At 41.3% G+C, this 21,276-nt stretch overlaps 1 protein-coding gene across 1 annotated transcript in view; it reads right to left on the bottom strand.

The window, feature by feature from the left end:
• The window catches only part of TOP6BL (TOP6B like initiator of meiotic double strand breaks), a 107,427-nt gene that overhangs the window by 34,896 nt on the left and 51,255 nt on the right, over window positions 1–21,276 (bottom strand). The window contains exons 5-9 of the mRNA XM_065529397.2: window positions 18,674–18,757; window positions 16,539–16,594; window positions 16,135–16,206; window positions 13,036–13,232; window positions 1,901–2,047 (exon numbers count right to left, since the gene is read on the bottom strand). Coding sequence (XP_065385469.1) covers window positions 1,901–2,047; window positions 13,036–13,232; window positions 16,135–16,206; window positions 16,539–16,594; window positions 18,674–18,757 — 556 coding nt within the window. The remainder of the gene's footprint in view (window positions 1–1,900; window positions 2,048–13,035; window positions 13,233–16,134; window positions 16,207–16,538; window positions 16,595–18,673; window positions 18,758–21,276) is intronic.

Below are 21,276 nucleotides of genomic sequence, written 5' to 3' on the forward strand. Positions count from 1 at the left end.
ATTTACCCTCCTGAACCTGTTTCTCTATCCACATGATGGAAGCAAATCATAATGATTCACAGGAAGAACATGAAAATAGTAACTAGGTATGTAAAATGCAAACCAAACAACACTCCTTTACATTACTGAGAAGCACTACACAATAAATTAATTGATTCCTTGTACAACTTTCTAAGGCAGGTATGGCTGGTAAGAGGTTAGATTCACCTAAGTGTGATGACAACAGCTAACTTGTGTTACGTGCCAGGTAAATGCTTATGTACTATTTCCACATTTAGACTTTACAACAACACTATTGGATAGGACCTATTCTTATGCCCTTTTACAGATAAGAAAAGAGGCACAGATAGGTTAAATACCTCATTCAGCATGAGCCAGTAAATGGTGGAACTGAGTTCTAGATTTTGCTAGACTGACTAAAGAATCTGCTTTTAGCCCCAGTACTATATATTTGTATCCCCAAATGTAATCCATTGCCCAGTGGTCACTTTCTAGCACCTTGATCCTTTAGAATACAATCAGGATAGTCCTATATTTCAGATCCATGTAGAGAAGTACCTTCATATGGATCCTTGTTCTGTCCTTTAGAGTAATAAGGGAGGGAGATGAAGGGACATTTTCTACATTATCCATTTCCAAAGTTAACTGAGAAAGTTCAGGACCATGAATTGGTAAAAAACTAAACCAGCAAAGCCCAAAAACAAAAATGAAAGAGAAAAGGAGATATGGAGAGCCCTAGAAATTCACCAGTCATATCTCTATTCGAAATCGGTGGAGTCTATCATTCCCTCTAAGATACTGCCCCATCCCAGTAGGCTTCAATCTTCTCATACCAGTCATAGCTGCAGAATACCTCTTCCCTATTGGTCATCTTCCTCAGGAGCCAGAAGACCAGACTACCTTCTAAATTTCATAGGATTCTAGTTAGAACAGTCAATCTCAAAACTGCAACCCCTCCTAGATATCAGCCCATGGTCACATACTCCAATTTCACAGTTTTATTAGCTCAGTTATTAACCACCAACTTTTAGCATGATTCACCCAAAGCTGGTATGGTTAGAGTTTATGTGAATATTACAGTCCGCTTCCTAGGCCTAATACTATTATATCTTGCACTTGTATGTGTTTTAATTGTTTCTAAGGAATTTTATGTGATTTTCTCAGTTCATTATGAAGCATTTATCTTCCACAGTAGTTCAGAAGTATCACTGCTCCCTTACCTTTGTAAAGGCCCAGAGTTGACAGATTAGGTACATTAGAACTCTTCTGAACAAGTATCTAACAGAAAGACCAGGAATAGAGGAGGCAGCAGAGGAAGTAAGAGGAGAACCAGTATCAACATGCAATGCCAGGCCGGGTGCGGTGGCTCACACCTATAATACCAGCACTTTGGGAGGCTGAGGCAGGTGGGCCACTTGAGGCCAGGAGTTCAAGACCAGCCTGGCCAACATGGGGAAACGCTGTCTCTACCAAAAATACAAAAAACAATTAGCTAGGCATGGTGGTGGGCACCTGTAATCCCAGCTACTCGGAAGGGTGAGGCAGGAGGATCACTTGAACCCAGGAGGCAGAGGTTGCAGCCAGCCAAGATTGTACCACTGCACTCCAGCCTGGGCGACGGAGCAAGACTCTGTTTCAAAAAACAAAACAAAACAAACAAAAACAAACAACAAAAAAACATGCAATGCCAAAACAAGCTCTGAAAGAGCTTTGCCTGTTTGACACCTGTTTGCCTCACTTCAAGTGGTCTCTCACATTTGGCCAGACCCTGACCCTCAAACCCCAACCTGGGCCATATCTCTGGTCATATTTTTATATACACTTTCTATTCGTATTTCCTTTCATTTCTCTAATATTCTTCAAGTTTCTTCATTCCTGTGCAGAGAGAGGGAGGATATACCTCTATCCAAATTGAGATCCAAATTGGGTACCATACACAAATGGTATTTTTTCCAATCAATTAAAGAAGAGGTATCTTTGAAGAAAGTAGTCATTGGCTGCTCCCAAGTTGACAATATCAGAGGCAGACCCAAAGGTCCATATAGAAATATGTGTAGTTGCTAAAGAAAACTGCCAAGTTTTAGTATCTTATGACTATGTATTCACTTGTATAAAAAACAAATATAACCCTGACCTGGTTTACACTCCCATAAATGTGTTATGCAGTTACTTTTTTTTTTTCTTTTTTTTTTTTTGAGATAGAGTCTTGCTCTGTCACCCAGGCTGGAGTGCAATGGCGCCATCTCCGCTCACTGCAACCTCCACCTCCCGGGTTCAAGCGATTATCCTGCCTCAGCCTCCCAAGTAGCTGGGTAGCTGGGATTACAGGTGCATGCCACCATGACTGGCTAATTTTTGTAGTTTTAGTAGAGATGGGGTTTCACTATGTTGGCCAGGACGGTCTCGATCTCTTGACCCCGTGATCCGCCCACCTCCGCCTCCCAAAGTGCTGGGATTACAGGCATGAGCCACCATGCCCAGCCTAAGCAGTTATATACTAAGCCTTTCCACACTGAAGACAGGTGTGAGGCACCACAGATAGATCCACTAGGATCCCCAGAAATTTATTCTGGGTTTAATAAGTGTGAGTTACAGATACAATATTAAGACAGTTTATTTATTCATCCGGTTCACATGATCATAGATTTGAAAGGCACCACAGGTTAACATTGTTTTAAGTTCTAAGATCTTGGGGTACAAAGATGAATATCCAGATAATATCTGTCCTCAAGTTTATCATATTTACAGTATGAGAGATACATAAAAGCTGGTAAGCTATAATACAATGTGATACATGCTAGAAGTATATACAAATGCAATATTTTCTGGGAAGTATTTGAGTATACTCAGATTGAGAAGGAAACTTCCTCTGATCGTCTCCAAACCTATTATCTAAAACAAAAGAAGGCATGCCCCTGAAATGGTTTCTGAACTTCCCATTCCCACTCTTATCCTATCTGTAACCCAGGGTTTCTTAACCTCTGCACTAGTGACACTTTGGGCCAGATAATTCTTCACTGTGGTGGGCAGTCCTGTGCACTACAGGATGTTTAGTAGCATCCCTGGCCTCTAGCCACCAAATGCCAGTAGCACCCTTCCTCACATTACCCCCTCCATGACAATCAAAAATGTCTCCAGACATTGCCAAATGTCCTTTGAGGACAAGATTACCCCATTAAGAACCACTGCTTAGCCTTTCTTGTCCCCTGAACCAAGGCCAGAGACCAGAATGTGTACTTTCCTTTATCTTTCTTCGTTTTCATCCTCTTTCTTATGGGGTAAACACAAGGTATTGTGAAGATTAAAATTCCTACCCAGTGGGCACTGGGGCATTATGGAAAGGCTTTATACCCGTAAATGAAGTCTCCCTCACAAATCTCAGAAGGCATTAACACATGAACTAAGGCTGACTCACTGTTTAGGGCAAGAGGAATTTTAAGATGCAAACTCAGAATAAGAGGGGAGTGTCTGAAGAGCCAAGAAGTGCAGTTGTCTTATAATTGGGTTGTTTAAATCATTTACATGTAATATGAATATAGCTACAGTTGGGTTTAAATCCATCATCTCTTTTCCATTTGTTGCTTGTATTCTTTGTTTCCTTTTTCCTCTTTTCTATTTTTGGATTAGAAATTGCTTTTTAAGTTTTAAAAAGTGTTTTCTCTCTCTCCCCACCTCCCTTTTTTAAGAGACAGGGTCTCATTCTGTTGCTCAGACTAGAGTGCAATGATGTGATCATAGCTCACTGCAGCCTCAAATTCCTAGGCTTAAGCAATCCTCTCTCTGCATCAGCCTCCAAGGTAGCTGGGACTACAGGTAAGAGCCACCATGCTGCCAGGAATTTTTTATAATTCCATTTTATCTCCTTTTAAAGTTATTCGTTATAACTGTTGCATTAACCTAGGGATTGCCAGGCTTTATTAGTATACAACTTTAACTTATCACAGTCTACCTTCAAATGATATTATAACAATTCATATATAGTCTAAAAATCCAGTGATATACTTCTACTTCTCTCCTCTTGGCCTTTGTGCTATTGTCACATGTTTTACTTCCACAGACGTTATAAACTTTATATGTTATATTTTTGCAGATCCATGATCAATGAACCCTAAGCATAAGAAATACGAAAAATAGGCCGGGCGCGGTGGCTCAAGCCTGTAATCCCAGCACTTTGGGAGGCCGAGACGGGCGGATCACAAGGTCAGGAGATCGAGACCAGCCTGGCTAATACGGTGAAACCCCGTCTCTACTAAAAAAAAAACAAAAAACTAGCCGGGTGAGGTGGCGGGCGCCTGTAGTCCCAGCTACTCGGGAGGCTGAGGCAGGAGAATGGCGTAGACCCGGGAGGCGGAGCTTGCAGTGAGCTGAGATGCGGCCACTGCACTCCAGCCTGGGCAACAGAGCGAGACTCTGTCTCAAAAAAAAAAAAAAAAAAGAAATACGAAAAATATAGGCCAGGTGCAGTAGGTCATGCCTGTAATCCCAGCACTTTGGGAGGCCAAGGCGAGCAGATGACTTGAGGTCAGGAGTTCGAGACCAGCCTGGCCAACATGACGAAACCCTGTCTCTATTAAAAATACAAAAATTCGCTGGCCATGGTCCAGGTGCTCAGGAGGCTGAAATGGCAGAGAAAGAAATCATTTCAGGGGCCTGACTGATTGAACCCAGGAGGCGGAGGTTGCAGTAAGCTGAGATCACACCACTGCACTTCAGCCTGGGCGACAGAAGTGAGACTCCGTCTCAAAAAAAATAAATATGAAAAAAATAGAAAATGACAGCAAAACATGTCACACACACACATGCAAAATTAGCCAGATGTGGTGGTGCGCACCTGTACTCCTAGTCACTCAGGAGGCTGAAGTGGGAAGGTCACATGAGCTTAGGAGCTCAAGGCTGTAGTGAGCTAAGATCAAGCCACTGCACTCCAGCCTGGGAAACAGCAAGACCCTGTTCTCTACATAAATGAAGAAAGCCTCAGTGAACTGTGGGATAACTTTAGGTGGCCTAATTCAAGAATGTGTAATTGGAGTCCTGAAGGGAGGGACTTCAAGACTTGTTTCTTGAAGATTTTTTTTTTTTTTCTGGTGAGGTACTTATGAAAGGAAAATTCAAACTCAAGACCCCAAACCACTATGCCAAAAGGAAATAATTTAGCTGAAAGCTGAGTCATGCAAGAAGTTGCCTCTCCTTTTGTTCCTAAGCAGATAGCTACAGATAAAGGGTTAAATACCTCTACAGGTAGCTACTCTTATGTTCTCCTTCTATTATATAAAGGGTCAATTTACTGAGCACAAGACAAATACATAATTGACTATTCCCCTACTTGCTCCTTTTCTCTTGTAACATATGGATTCAATAATGTGACCATCCCCTCCCTTTCCCCTCCAGCCTGCATTTCCCTCCTTTAAATACCGAAGACCTCAAAACTATCTTTAGAGAAAGGCACAGGCACATCCTTAACCTTGGCAAAATAAACTTCTAAACTAATTGAGACCTGTCTTAGATACTTTTTGGTTTATATACTCAAGAAGGATATTTTGTGTTTTTAAAAGGACAAAAGTATTTTGTATCTACCCGCATAGCCACCACTTCCAGTGCTCTTCCTTTTTTGGGTAGATCCAGAATTCCATTTGGCATCACTTTTCTTCTACCTAAAAGATTTCTGTTAACATTTCTTATAATACAGGTCTTCTCGTGATACATTCTTTCACCTTTTCTATGTCTGAAAAATTCTTCATTTTGCCTTTTTTCTCTCAGTACTTTCTAAAGATGTTACCCCACTTTCTTCCAGTTAACATTGTGTCCAGTGAGAAATCTGCCATAATTATTTTGTTGCTGTACACATAATGTGTCTTTTTTATCTCCAGCTGCTTTTAAAATATTTTATTACTGGCTTCAAATACTTTGATTGTGATGTGACTCAGTATAATTTTCTTCATATTTCTTACACTTAGGCTTCATTGATCATGAATCTGAAGGTTTATAGTTTTCATTAAATTTGGAAACTCGGGGGTGAGACCCTGTCTCTACAAAAAAATTAAAATAAAAATAAATTAGCCAGGCATGATGGTGCATGCCTGTAGTCCCAGCTACTCAGGAGAGGCTGAGGTAGGAGGACTGCTTAACCCCAGAAGTTCGAAGTTGCAGTGAGCTATGATCGCACCACTGCACTTTAGCCTAGGCAACAGAGCAAGACGCCTTTAAAAAAAAATTGCTATTTCTCTGAATTTACACTCACATTCTTCCATATGATGCTAAAAATTTTGGTTCCTAACATTGTTAACATAATTTTTTATCATAAGTATGTACACAATAATTCCAATATAAAATACCAATATTATTCCTAACAATCATGCCACTGAATAAATTTTAAGAGGTCTTTGGACTTCCATTTCATCCTTAGAGTATATCCTGCTAAGAATGTATAGTCAAAACACCATGTTCTAAAGTCTGTTGAATTAATTCTTCTTGTTACATGGATTATAATTTTAACATAATATACAGGTAAGTTTATTACCTTTTATGTTGAGGAATATTTGGATTGGATATGAAATTCTAGGTTGGTAATGGTTTTATTTCAGGACATTAACACTATTAGTCTAACACCTTCTGTTGGAATGGGGAAGTCAACTGCTAATTTGTTCATCTTTTAAAGATGATTTGTCCTCCTGACTGATTTTAAGATTTTCTCTGTTTTTCATCTCTTTAGGTGTATAAATCTTTTTTATTTATACTGCTTGATTATTCTGTTGTTAAATCTGTCTCAGTTGTTTCAGTCATTAACTCTTTAAATATTGTTTCTGCCCCATTTTCTCTTCTCTCTTCTCTTTTTGGACATCAATTAAATACCCATTAGACAGTTTTACTCTTTACTCTGTTAACCCCTTTCTTCTGTATTTTCCATAACTTGTCTCTTTGCTTTATTTTTGCTAAGTTATTGCTAATCTTTAGCTTTTAGTTTACAAATTCACTTAAGTTGTACTTAATCTGCTGTTAAACCTGTGTACTGAATTTTATTCAACATTGGTTATTATATTTCTTGATTCCACAATTTCTGTTTTGTTCTTGTTAAAAGTTATTTCATATTTTACAGTTTGTTTCCTAGTAAAATTTTTCAAACTTGCTTTCATTTTCATAAACATAGTAAGCATAATTTTTCATTTTATTTTTTTTGAAACAGGTCTCACGTCACCCAGGCCGAAGGGCAGTGGTGCGATCGTGGCTCACTGCAGTCTTGACCTCCTGTGCTCAAGCAATCTTCCCACTTCAGCCTCCTGAGTAGCTGGGACCACAGGCATGCACCATCCATGCCCAGCTAACTTGTCTAGAGATGGGGGTCTCACTGTGTTTCCCAGGCTGATATCGAACTTGCAGGCTCAAGCAATCCTCCTGTCTTAGCCTCCCAAAGTGCTGAGATTACAGGTGTGAACCACTACACCCAGCTAAGCATAACTTTTTAAAGTCAATGTCTGATATCACCAGTATCTGGAGTCCCAGTGGGTGTTTCTGTGACTTTGTTTTTGCTATCTTGTCCTTTCTTACACCTGATTATTTGTGACTGTGCATGTGTGTGTGCATATGCACCATGAGACACTATTTGAAAAAGTGTTAAATAATTGGGAGCACAGGATGCAGTTATTTTCCTCTAGAAATTTTTGTTTGCTTCCATAAGACATCTAGAACTAACAAATCTAAAATCATCCTAATCCAATTTAAAAGTTTAAGATTTTCTGGCCTGCCTAGATGACCAAAAAGTATATACAGTCCATGTGAAGAGTGATTTATTTCAGGTTGACCTTACTCCTTAAAATATAGCCTTCTAGTTATCCCTTGCCCAAGGCAAGAGGTGTTTTTAGCAGCACTCCCAAGCTCAGCAGGTCCTGGATTCTTTGGCCTTCTTGTCCTGCATTGATTTGGAAGTATTAATACATCTTAGCCTCTCAACTGCTTGCTTGAATTGGCAAACTACTCCAGGGCAAAAGCATCCCCCAATGCTAGGCTCAGCTCTCTGTAATTCAAACCTCTCCTAAATCATGGCATAGAAACTCCTCTTCACTAGCTCTTTGATGCTTTTATGATTTTTTTTGTTTGTTTTTTGAGATGGAGTTTCGCTTTTGTTGCCCAGGCTGCGGTGCAATGGCGCAATCCCGGCTCACCGCAACCACCACCTCCCAGGTTCAAGAGATTCTCCTGCCTCAAGTCTCCTGAGTAGCTGGGATTACAGGCATGCACCACCATGCCTGGTTAATTTTGTATTTTTAGGAGAGACAGGGTTTCTCCACGTTGGTCAGGCTGGTCTCGAACTCCTGACCTCAGGTGATCCACCCACCTTGGCCTCCCAAAGTGCTGGGATTACAGGCGTGAGCCACCATACCCAGCCTGCTTTTATGATGTTTTAATATTTCATCCAGCCTTTGCCTTCAGTGAGAAGGTTGGTCTAAATTATCAAGTTTGCCACTTTCAGAAAGTAAAATCTCACCAGAATTTTCATAGCTAGCTCTCTCTTTTTTTTTTTTTTTGAGACGGAGTCTCGCTCTGTCGCCCAGGCCGGAGTGCAGTGGCCGGATCTCAGCTCACTGCAAGCTCCGCCTCCCGGGTTCACGCCATTCTCCGGCCTCAGCCTCCCGAGTAGCTGGGACTACAGGCGCCCGCCACCTCGCCCGGCTAGTTTTTTGTATTTCTTAATAGAGACGGGGTTTCACCGTGTTAGCCAGGATGGTTTCGATCTCCTGACCTCGTGATCCGCCCGTCTCGGCCTCCCAAAGTGCTGGGATTACAGGCTTGAGCCACCGCGCCCGGCCAGCTCTCTCTCTTTTTTAAAACACTCTCATTAGAGGCTTCACTGACCATATTTAACATAACAACTCCATCACTCTCTATTACTTTGTTCTATTTATCTCCACTGCACTTATCACTACCTAATATCTATCTGTTAAATTTTTCCCAAGAGGACAAAAAAATTTGTCTGTCTTATTCCTTCTAGACAATGGAATGAGGAGGAAAAAGAAACTTATTTATTTTATACTCTTCTGTACTATCTAGATATAAAGAAAAAGCATGTTTTAAAATAGAAAATGTCCAAGCATAGTCTTCATCACCATCCTGCTCCCTTCTCCTCCCTAAAAGATACTATGGTATCTTTTGATATCTGACATGCAACATCAGATAGCTGACATCTATCATACCACGCCTCTTCTGTTTTTTTTTTTTTTTTTTTTTTTTGAAACAGAGTCTTACCCTGCCGCCCAGGCTGGAGTGCAGTGGCGTGATATTAGCTCACTGCAACCTGTGCCTCCCAGGTTCAAGTAATTCTCCTGTCTCAGTCTCCCAAGTAGCTGGGACTACAGTCATGCACCACCACGCCTGGCTAATTTTTGTATTTTTAATACAGACAGGGTTTTGCCATGCTGGCCATGCTGGTCTCAAACTCCTGACCTCAAGTGCTCTGCCATCTTCAGCCTCCCAAAGTGCTGGGATTACAGGCGTGAGCCACCGCGTCCAGCCTGTTCTGTTTTTTTTTTTTTTTTTTGAGACGGAGTCTGGCTCTGTTGCCCAGGTTGGAGTGCAGTGGCGCGATCTCGGCTCACTGCAAGCTCCGCCTCCCGGGTTCACGCCATTCTCCTGCCTCAGCCTCCCGAGTAGCTGGGACTACAGGCGCCCACAACCGCGCCCGGCTAATTTTTTGTATTTTTAGTAGAGACGGGGTTTCACCGTGGTCTCGATCTCCTGACCTTGTGATCCGCCCGCCTCGGCCTCCCAAAGTGCTGGGATTACAGGCGTGAGCCACCGCGCCCGGCCTCTCACTGTTTATACTTTTCTATAACTTCATTTACTCCTACAGCTTCAGTCATATGACAATAACAATTATTAATATTATTGAGTACTTGTTATATGCTAGGAGCTTCATTCACATGGATTATTATACTTAATTCTAACAAGCAAACAAACCCCAAAAGAACAGAAAACCAATTTTTGCAAGGGAAACTAAACTTATAAGTATCATCCTCATTTTAAAGCAGAGGAAGAAAAGGCTTAGGCTGGTTAAGTAAGTTACCTACAGTCACACAGCTAACTAGTAGTGAATCCAGGCCGGGCGCGGTGGCTCACGCCTGTAATCCCAGCACTTTGGGAGGCCGAGAAGGGCGGATCACGAGGTCAGGAGATCGAGACCTTCCTGGCTAACACAGTGAAACCCCGTCTCTACTAAAAATACAAAAAATTAGCCAGGCGTGGCAGCAGGCGCCTGTAGTCCCAGCTACTAGGGAGGCTGAGGCAGGAGAATGGTGTGAACCTGGGAGGCAGAGTTTGCAGTGAGCTGAGATGGCGCCACCACACTCCAGCCTGGGCAACTGAGCGAAACTCCGTCTCAAAAAAAAAAAAAAAAAAGGTAGTGAATCCAACATTTACCCTACTGTGCCATGCTCTAAACACAGGACTACACGACTCTTACCTATGGAGGAAACTGAGACTCTAAAATTCTGTATCTCTAAATCTGACCATTTCCAAGATCCAGACCAAATTCCTATATAGCTCCTTACTATGTTCAAAGGATATCTTGAGGCACCATAAACTCAACATGTTTAATGTCAAACTCATCTTTATCCCCCAAATCTGCTATTAATTTTTTTTATCTTGCTGAAAGTATCATTACTCTGTCAGTTATCTGTGGAAATTTTGTTTTGTTTTTTGTTTTTTTGAGACGGAGTCTCACTCTGTCGCCCAGGCTGGAGTGCAGTGGCCAGATCTCAGCTCACTGCAAGCTGCAGCTCCCGGGTTCACGCCATTCTCCGGCCTCAGCCTCCCAAGTAGCTGGGAGTACAGGCGCCCGCCACCTCGCCTGGCTAGTTTTTTGTATTTTTTAGTAGAGATGGGGTTTCACCATGTTAGCCAGGATGGTCTCGATCTCCTGACCTCGTGATCCGCCCATGTCGGCCTCCCAAAGTGCTGGGATTACAGGCGTGAGCCACCGCGCCCAGCCATCTGTGGAAATATTTTTAATAGCTTTATTGAGATATAATTCACATACCATACAATTCACTCATTTTAAATGTGTAATAAAATGGATTTTAGAATATTCAAAGAGTTGTGCAATCACCACCACCATCAATTTTAGAACATTTTCATTACTCTGAAAAGAAGCCCCTCCAGGCCGAGCACAGTGGCTCATGCCTGTAATCCCACCACTTTGGGAGGCTGAGGCTGGTGGATTGCTTGAGTCCAGGAGTTTGAGACCAGCCTGGGCAACATGGTGAAACTCTGTCTCTACCAAAAATGCAAAAATTAGCTGGGCATGGTAGCACATGCCTGTGATCTCTAGGAGGCTGAGGTGGGAGGATGGTTTGAGTTCGGGAAGCAGAGGTTGCAGTGAGCCGAGATTGTGTCACTGCACTCCAGCCTGGGCAACAGAGCCAGACCTTGTCTGCAGACCAAAAAAAAAAAAAAAAAAAGCCCCTCCATCAACTTTCTGTCTCTCTGTATTTGCCTATTCTAGACATAGAAATCTGATATCAACCTTAGATGTTCCCTGCCCCCAATCTCTCCCTACCTTAATAATGAACTGGTTACCACATTTTGTTGATTAATTCAGGTAATAAGTCTGGCCTTTCCAAGCCTACCACACTTTAGATTCAAGCACTCATTATTATTATTATCTTTTCCTTTCTTTCTTTTTTTTTTCTTTCTGAGGCAGTCTTGCTCTGTCACCCAGGCTGGAGTGCAGTGTCGTGTTCTTGGCTCGCTGCAGCCTCCACCTCCCAGGTTCAAGTGATTCTCCTGCCTCAGCCTCCCAAGTAGATGGGACTACAGGCATGCACCACCATGCCTGGCTACTTTTTTTTTTTTTTTGAGATGGAATCTCACTCTGTTGCCCATGCTGGAATGCAGTGGCCGCAATCTCGGCTCACTGAAACCTTTGCCTCCTGGGTTCAAGTGATTATCCTGCCTCAGCCTCCCGAGTAGCTGGGATTGCAGGTGCCTGCCACCACGCCCAGGTAATTTTTTTATTTACTGAGATGGGGTTTCACCATGTTGGCCAGGCTGGTCTCGAACTCCTGCCCTTGTGATCCATCCGCCTCAGCTTCCCAAAGTGCTTGGATTACAGGCGTGAGCCACCACACCCGGCCTAATTTTTGTATATTTAGTAGAAACAGGATTTCACCATATTGGCCAGGCTGGTCTCAAACCCCTGACCTCAAGTGACCCGCCCACCTCAGCCTGCCAAAGTGCTGGGATTACAGGTGTAAGCCACTGCACCCAGTCGTCAAGCACTCATGATTTTTAATCGAGTTCACTTACTTATTTACTTAGTATTACTAACTTCTGCCTCTTATCCATACTCTATAATGCTGCTAAAGACTTCTCCCAAAACATTCGATGGTTTTTGTTTTTGTTTTGTTTTGTTTTGTTTTGTTTTGAGATGGAGTCTCGCTCTGTCACCCAGGCTGGAATGCAGTGGCGCAATCTTGGCTCCGCCTCCCTGATTCACACCATTCTCCTGCCTCAGCCTCCTGAGTAGCTGGGACTACAGGCACCCGCCACTACGCCCGGCTAATTTTTTGTATTTTTAGTAGAGACGGGGTTTCACTGCGTTAGTCAGGATGGTCTTGATCTCCTGACCTCATGATCCACCCGCCTTGGCCTCCCAAAGTGCTGGGATTACAGGCGTGAGCCACTGCACCCAGCCACATTCAATGGTTTCTTACTGTACAGAGAATAAAGTTCACAATCCTTAGTATGGCACTCAAGATCAACCATATTCAACTCCAGACTACTTTTCTAGCCCCATCTCTTCCTCGTGCACCATTCATTTCAGGCTTCAGTCATACTGGATTGTATGAAAAATGCATGGCATGTGTCACATTTTACAGTTTTCAGTTCCCTGGCAAAATTTTCAAGCTTGGCTTTCACATTAGATTATATGTTTTTACACAAATCATACATATTTGTAGATGCAGAATTCACATACTAAAGGCTTTCCTAAACTGGGATATAAAAACCCATTCTAAAGATAATTGGATGGAACTTTTCATCAAAAGGATATGGAAACTGAATAAATCCTGTTAAGCTGGTTGGAAGAAACCTTTGGGCTGGGGCACAGTGCAGCTGCTGGAGTCAGTATCAGTTCTCCCAACAAGTCCATGCCAGCCACGTCTTCAGGGATGAAAAGTATTACTGGATGTCCTAGCACAGGGTGAATTCTGCTGCAGTGTGATTCAATTGTACCAAAATTTGGTCTACTGTCAGAAAACAGACAAGTCAAATTTAACGTTTTTTCCTCTTAAGAAATTATTTAAAAGAACGTTCAAAATTATTTTTATAACCTCTAGCATATGTATAACCATATAACGTGCCATATCAGTTTTGTTGGAATAAATAACTCATGTCTCACTCAGGGAATCACAGCAATGGAAATAATACAAAAATTGGCATTTCAGAGATGGTATCATGGCTCCTGCTTTTGCTGCCACTAATGGATGCTTCTTAGTTTCTCTTTTATAAAGCATTTTAGACCCAGTATGGTGGCTTACGCCTGTAATCCTAGCACTTTGGGAAGCTGAGGCGGATGGATCACTTGAGGTCAAGAGTTCAAGACCAACCTGGCCAACATGGTGAAATTCCCTCTCTACTAAAGATACAATAGCTGGGCATGATGGTGCATGCCTGTAATCCCAGGTACTCAGGAGGCTGAGGCAAGAGAATCATTTGAACCTGGGAAGCAGAGGTCGCAGTGAGCTGATAATGCGCCACTGTACTCCAGCCTGAGCGACACAGTAAGACTTTGTCTCGAAAAATAAATATTATTATTTTATTTTATTAGAGATGGGGTCTTACTATGTTTACTAGGCTGGTCTCAAACTCCTGGCCTCAAGCAATCTTTCTGCCTTGGCCTCCCATAGTGCTGGGACTACAGGTGTGAGACATCATGACCAGCCTGTTACTTATTCTCAAGTATATTTCCTCCACTAAAATTAATCTTTGGTTCTGGGCAAATTTTCAAATTCATTCAAAGGTCAGCATTGTGTGAGGGGGTCCATGAATCACAAATGGCCTAAAACTGGCCCCATGATACTTAGAAGTCTGCTCTCATACATGCTACACCTTCCACTGAAGAGGTCTAAGGTTGCTGTTTGATAGTAACAATGAGAAAAAAATCAGGCCATCTTTCTCTCCTAGAAAGAATCTAGTAAAATTTTGTTACTTTCCAATAGCTCTTTTCTAAACAGAGAGAAAATAGTCAACCTGAGAGAGCTGATTAAGAATGAATTAATTAATTAAAAGAGAGGAAATATTAATGACCCTTTTCCTTTATCTCTAATCAGGTCATCCAAGGAAACACATCTACAAAAATTGGCTCAGAGGCTTAAACTTCTGTCAGTACAACTATGATGATAAGCTGCTACCTGTAAGGATTGTTTAGTATTAGAGGATCACTAAAGAAAGATATGGGGTGGGAAAATTATAACCTGTATATTAAATGACAAAAATGTTCTCATCTGAGGTGTAATTTTGGGTGAGAATAAGAAAACAGACTAAAAACCAAGAGCAGTCTCTTTAAGCCTTAAGAGACTCTGACTACTAGTGTTGCCTCTGGGCACATAAGAGGCAGAAACTAATGAATAAAGACTAAATTAGGGCTGGACACAGTGGCTCACATCTGTAATCCCAGCTCTTTGAAAGGCCAAGGCAGGATGATTGCTTGAGTCCAGGAGTTTGAGACCAGCCTAGGCAACACCCTCATCTCTACAAAAAAAAATTTTTTTATTAGCAGCATATGGGCTGGGCGCAGTGGCTCACGCCTGTAATCTCAGCACTTTGGGAGGCCGAGGTGGGTGGATCACGAGGTCAGGAGATCGAGACCATCTTGGCCAACATGGTGAAACCCCATCTCTACTAAAAGTACAAAAAAATTAGCCGGGCATGGTCACGTGCGCCTGTAGTTCCAGCTACTCAGGAGGCTGAGGCAGGAGAATCACTTGAACCCAGGAGGTGGAGGTTGCAGTGAGCCGAGATCTGCACTCCAGCCTGGGTGACAGAGTGAGACTCCGTTCCAAAAAAAAAAAAAAATTAGCAGCATATGGTAGCATATTTCTGTGGTCCTAGCTACTAGCTACTCGGGAGGCTGAGGTGGGAAAATGAGCCCAGGAATTCGAGGCTGCAGTGAGCTATGATGGCATCTGGGTTGAACAGAGTGAGACCCTGTCTCAAAAAAAGAAAGAATAAATTAATTGGACTTAAGCATATGTTAGGTCTTTTCTTGATATAATTCATTTTCGCTTTGGATTCTGTGGTAGTTAAATGGCACAGGAAGGCAAGACAGAAGGGCTCTGTGTGTTCCATATTGTTTACCACCTCCTCCATGGATTTTTTACATTTTTTATTATTACTATTTTTTGAGATGGAGTCTTGCTCTGTCACTGGAGTGCAGTGGCGTGATCTCGGCTCACTGCAACCTCCGCCTCCCGAGTTCAAGCGATTCTCATGCTTTGGCCTCCCAAGTAGCTGGGATTACAGGCATGTGCTACCACGCCCAGCTAATTTTTGTAATTTTAGCAGAGACTGGGTTTTGCCATTTTGGCCAGGCTGGTCTCTAACTCTTGACCTCAAGTGATCCATCCACTTCAGCCTCCCAAAGTGCTGGGATTACAGGCATGAGCCTGTGCCTGACCAGATTTACTTTCTTGGAGTCTGAAGAAGATGGAGATGGACAGAGAGATGATTTCCAAACCTATGCAAAATGCTGATGCACAAAAAATAATGTACAATGAATTCCTTTGTATTCATACTATCTCTCTAGCCAAGAATTCAAGTAAAGTTTTAAATTCAGTCTTCTCTTCTCATGCCCAAATGGGATTGGAACTAGCAGGGTCTGTTTCGTTTCATTTACAGAAGAAAATAAGGCCTGGAGAGAAGAAGGCACATGTCTTCAGGTCATTTAGAATAGATTCAAGTACATAAATAACTTAAAACAGCAGTTTTCAACATTAAAAAAAAGTTTTACTTCTGCTTTTCTTATAGAGAAGCTGACACCTGGCACTTATAAATGACAAGTGAGACAATTTCCAATTTCTACCCACATTCATACTCAAGAGAGGAGAGTAAAATATGCAGAGGGACAACAAGGCTTTACGCCTTCACCTCACATAATGCTGAGAGTCGACCACAAGAGCAATTCCATTCCCAAGGTTCAAAGTGGGTTCATTCTCTACCCTGCAAAGCAAAGCAAAGCTAAGCCATCTCTCAAATATTCTAAAATCAATCTGTTTGACACAAATTTTGGCCCATGACTACTACCACCCCAGTGATTACTAGAATTCAGTAACTAATTAACCAAGGGGAAAATGGTAATATTTAAGTTTACCCCCTCTAGAGACAGGGATGAATCTACTAAAATAATAAAATGTGGGGGTGTCAGAAAATTAGTTTCAAGGTGACTTTGGGTCAAGATATCAAACTGTGAATCTTTTGGAAATAGGACAATAAGAGCTGAGAAAAACTGCAGAGCCACAGCATCATCTTAAGCCATAGACCTAAGAACTTACCCAAAGATCTCTGTGGAGAGGATTCCATTTACCTTTATACTGAAATTAAATCTGATCTGCAAAACAATAAATTAAGTGTGAGATTTAACATGAGCTAAGATACAGATTAAAAACTTCCATATCTAATCCCTAAAGAAAAAGGATAAGTTTAAAAATTTTTAAATTAGTATTACTTTTAATTGATAAACTATAACTGTATACATTCATAGGGTACAGTGTGGTGTTTTGATATATGTATACAATGTGGAATGATTAAATCAAGTAGATTAACATCTATCACATAACTTACTAGCATTTTTTGTGGTGAGACATTTGAAATTTACTCTCAGCTATTTTGAAATACATAATATATTATTATTGACTATAGTCACCCCCCTGTGAAATAAGATTCTAAAAACTTATTCCTCCTGTCTAACTGAGACTTTGTACCCTTTAACTAACAACTCCCTGTTTCCTTCCTTGACCCACTCCCAGTCTCTGGTAACCACCATTCTATTCTCTACTATGAATTTGATTTTTTCAGATTCCACATATAAGTGAAATCATAAAGTATTTGTGTTTCTGTTGATAAAGAAAATGTGGTATATACACGATGGAATACAGTTAGCTTTTTTTTTTTTAATTTTTTGAGACAGGGTCTTACTTTTGATATTCTATCAAAATTTCTTGGCCAGGCATGATGGCTTACACCTATAATCCCAGCATTTTGGGAGTCTGAGACAGGTGGATCACTTGAGGCTAGGAGTTCAAGATCAGCTTGGCCAACATGGCGAAACCCCATCTCTACTAAAAATACAAAAATTAGCTAGGTGTGGTGGTGCACACCTGTAATCCCAGCCACTCAGGGAGCTGAGGCAGGAGAATCACTTGAACCTGGGAGGTGGAGGCTGCAGTGAGCCAAGATCAAGCCACTGCACTCCAGCATGGGTGACAGAGCAGAACCCTGTCTCAGGGGGAAAAAAAAAAAATCCTTATTTGTTCTTATAGTCATTTTAGAAAAGGAGATAAACAGCAAGGTTTATTATCTAGGTTTAACAAAAAACAAAGCACAGAGGAGGGAAGAGGTATCTAAAGTGATACAATAAGGCAATTAAAAAAAAAAACCAAAAACTGAAAATAACCCAAAACAAAGCTCTCTCTATCCAGAGGTTTCTCAGCTATAACACATAACCATCATTAAGATTGCCTTGGCCGGGTGTGGTGTGGCTCACACCTGTAATTCCAGCACTTTGGGAGGCCGAGGTGGGTAGATCACCTGAGGTCAGGAGTTTGAGACCAGCCTGGCCAACAAAATGAAACCCCATCTCTACTAAAAATACAAAAATTAGCCAGGCATGGTGGTGCACACCTGTAATCTCAGCTACTAGGAAGGCGGAGGCAGGAGAATGGCTTGAATCTGAGAGGCAGAGGTTGCAGTGAGCCAAGATCACGCCACTCACTAGGCAAGAGTGAGATTCTGTCTCTCAAAAAAAAAAAAAAAAAAAGATTGCCTTGGGCCAGATGTGGTGCCTCACACCTGTAATCCCAGCATATTGGGAGACCAAAGTAGGATTGTTTAAGCCCGGGAGTTAGAGACTAGCCTGGGCCATATAGTGAGACCTTGTCTCTCTAAAAATAAAAAAAATAAATAAATAAATAAATAAAACTGTCTTAAGGACATAGAAACCAAATCAATTCAATATTGAAAGTTGAAAGTTGTCTTTTTTTTTTTTCCCCCAAGACAGGGTCTCACTCTGTCACCTATGCCGGAGGGCAGTGGCACAATCATGGCTCACTGCAGACTCAACCTCCTGGGCTCAAGCAATCCTCACACCTCACTCTACTGAGGAACTGGAATTACAGGAGCTCACTACCACAGTTGGCTAATTAAAAAAATTTTTTTTGTAGAGACAGAGTCTCACCATGTTGCCTTGGCTGGTCGTAAACTCCTGGACTCAAGCAATCCTCCCGCCTTGGCCTCCCAAAGTGTTGGTATTACAGGTATGAGCCACCATGACCTCAAATTTTAAGTGTTTTAATCATCTTCATTGAAAGAAAAAGAACCAATCATATCTGTCCATGTCCTACACAATAAAGGTCTCTGGAAAACAATGACTTAAACAAGAGAATCATTATTGTACAAAGCAACAGCTTACCTTAGGGTGCACCATGATGATTTTACGTAAAAAATGCTTTATAACCAGACAATCTGTCATCAAGGTTCTGGGCTTTTCATCAACCTGTAATAATACAACAAAAACACCTACCACACATACACAATCTCAAGAGCACAAATGAATTAAATTATGGTTTTTTTTCTCTTCTAACAGTAACTATACCTCAGAAAGCTTTTTGGGCAACCAAAGGGAGACATCTTTGGGAATGAGAATTGTATGCAAAAGAAAATCTAAATAGCTATCACTTCTTGGGTTAGAGTATCTGTTACATGGAACTTCAGGAGACACAAGAACAAAGATCAGAGTAAAATTCATAATGTGAAAACCACCTTTGGGGACAAATTTAAAAGTAATTCAGACTGAAGTTGATAAGAATAACTCCACCATCCTAATGTGCTTTGGAACAATCTGTATTAAGAATCTGAGTTTTGCTTTTTTAGAAAGAAATTTTTAAAAAAGAATCTGAGTGGAGTCAAAGGAGCAAACACTAAAAGGAACCTATTTTTGACATCAATCCATTAATCCAAACATTTATTTATATGGAAAAGTTGTAGAGCAAAAAGCTCAAAAGTCAGAAGACCTGTGTTTTAGTACTGGTTCTGTAAAATAAAAAAAATTAAATGCTCATGGAAAAAAAAAATCACTGCTCTGGACCTCATTGTAGATCTGCAAAACAGGGATAAAACCTACCCCTTTGACCTCACAGAACTGTTTTAAGGATCCATATATTTGAAAGTATAGGCTGGGCATGTTGGCTCATGCCTTAATCCCAGCACTTTGGGAGGCTGAGGTGGGCGAATCACCTGAGGTCAGTTCGAGACCAACCTGGCCAACATGGTGAAAACCCATCTCTACTAAAAATACAAAAATTAGCCAGGCATGGTGGCATGCGCCTGCAATTCCAGCTACTCAGGAGGCTAAGGCAGGAGAACTGCTTGAACCTGGGAAGTGGAGGTTGCAGTGAACCAAAATGGTGCCCCTGCACTCCAGCCTGGGTGACAGAGCTAGACTCCGTCTCCAAAAAAAAAAAAAAAAAAAAAGAAACTGTATATTATACATGGTAATAATAATAGATATCACTCATTGAATACCTACTATCTGACAAGTATTATACAGTTGTTATATATATACTACTTCACAATAATCCTGAAAGGTAGGTATTACAATCTCTTCTTCGTAGATTTTTTTTTTTTTTTTTGAGATGGAGTTTTGCTCTTGTTGCCCAGGCTGGAGTACAGTGGCATGATCTCGGCTCACTGCAACCTCTGCCTCTCGGGTTCAAGCGATTCTCCTGCCTCAGCCTCCTGAGTAGGTGGGACTACAGGTGCACACCACCATGCCTGGCTGATTTTTTGTATTTTCAGTAGAGATGGGGTTTCACCATGTTGGCCAGCTGGTCTCGAACTCCTGACCTCAAGTGATCTGCCCACCTCGGCCTCCCAAAGTGCTGGGATTACAGACATGAGCCACCATGCCCGGCCCCTTCTTTGTAGATTTTTTTTAAGAGGCTCAGTAAAGTTAAGCAACATGCCTAAGGTCACTTAGCTGTTCAGTGGTACAGCCAGAACTTGACTGTAAGTCTTTCTTTTTTGTTTTTTGAGTGACCTTAAGTCTTTCTAATACCAATTGCCCATGTTCTTGCCAATATACTACAAACACTTCCCTACAAATATAAGATTTACCACTAGGTGAAGACTCTACTGCAGGAATGGTGCTAAGGTATCTTATTTATATTATCTCATTTAACCTTCACAAAAACTCTATTAGGTACCCAAATTTTATAAATAAAAGATTGTGCAGGATCTGGATTTTTAAAAATGAAGGAAAAAAAATAAACGTTTTACAAAACAGTCTCAAAAAGGTTAAACAGCTTGTCCAAGATTAGCCAGGTCAATTTGGCTCTAAATCTTTAGCATTAACCACTTACCTATACTGACTCGCTATTGTAGTGTTCCTAAAACCAAAGTTAGAAACAGTCTCCTAGAAAATGTAGAAGTCCAAAAAAGTGAAAGAAGAAATACAATCAGAAATCAGTAGGCTTTTATTGTTGGCTCAGAGAATACAGAGCCATGTACTAGGTATATATTTTAAAAAAAAAAAAGGTTCCAGATGTCAAAATTTGGTAACACAAAAAGAAGAAACACACAAATATAGAAGGATAAGCTATTATAATATTTTTATTTTATTTATTACTTTTTTTTTTTTTTTTTTAGAAATAAGGTCTCGCTTTGTCACTCAGGCTGGAATGCAGTGGCATGATCATAGCTCACTGTAACCTCGAACTCCTGGGCTCCAGCGACCCTCCCACCTCAGCCTCCCAAGTAGCTAGGACTACAAGTGTGTACCACCACACCTGGCTAATTTTTATTTTTTAATTTTCTGCAGAGACAGGGTCTCATTATGTTGCCCAGGCTGGTCTCAAAACTCTTGGCCTCAAGCAGTCCTCCCACCTTGGCCTCCCAAAGCTCTAGAATTACAGACATAAGCCACTGCACCTGGCTTTTTAATGTTTTTTATAAGTACACTGAAAAAGAAGTAAAAAACTGTGGCAATAGGTTGGGATTTAAAAATAGAAAAAATTG

Source organism: Macaca fascicularis, chromosome 14 (assembly GCF_037993035.2).
Source record: "Macaca fascicularis isolate 582-1 chromosome 14, T2T-MFA8v1.1".
NCBI classification, from domain to species: domain Eukaryota; kingdom Metazoa; phylum Chordata; class Mammalia; order Primates; family Cercopithecidae; genus Macaca; species Macaca fascicularis.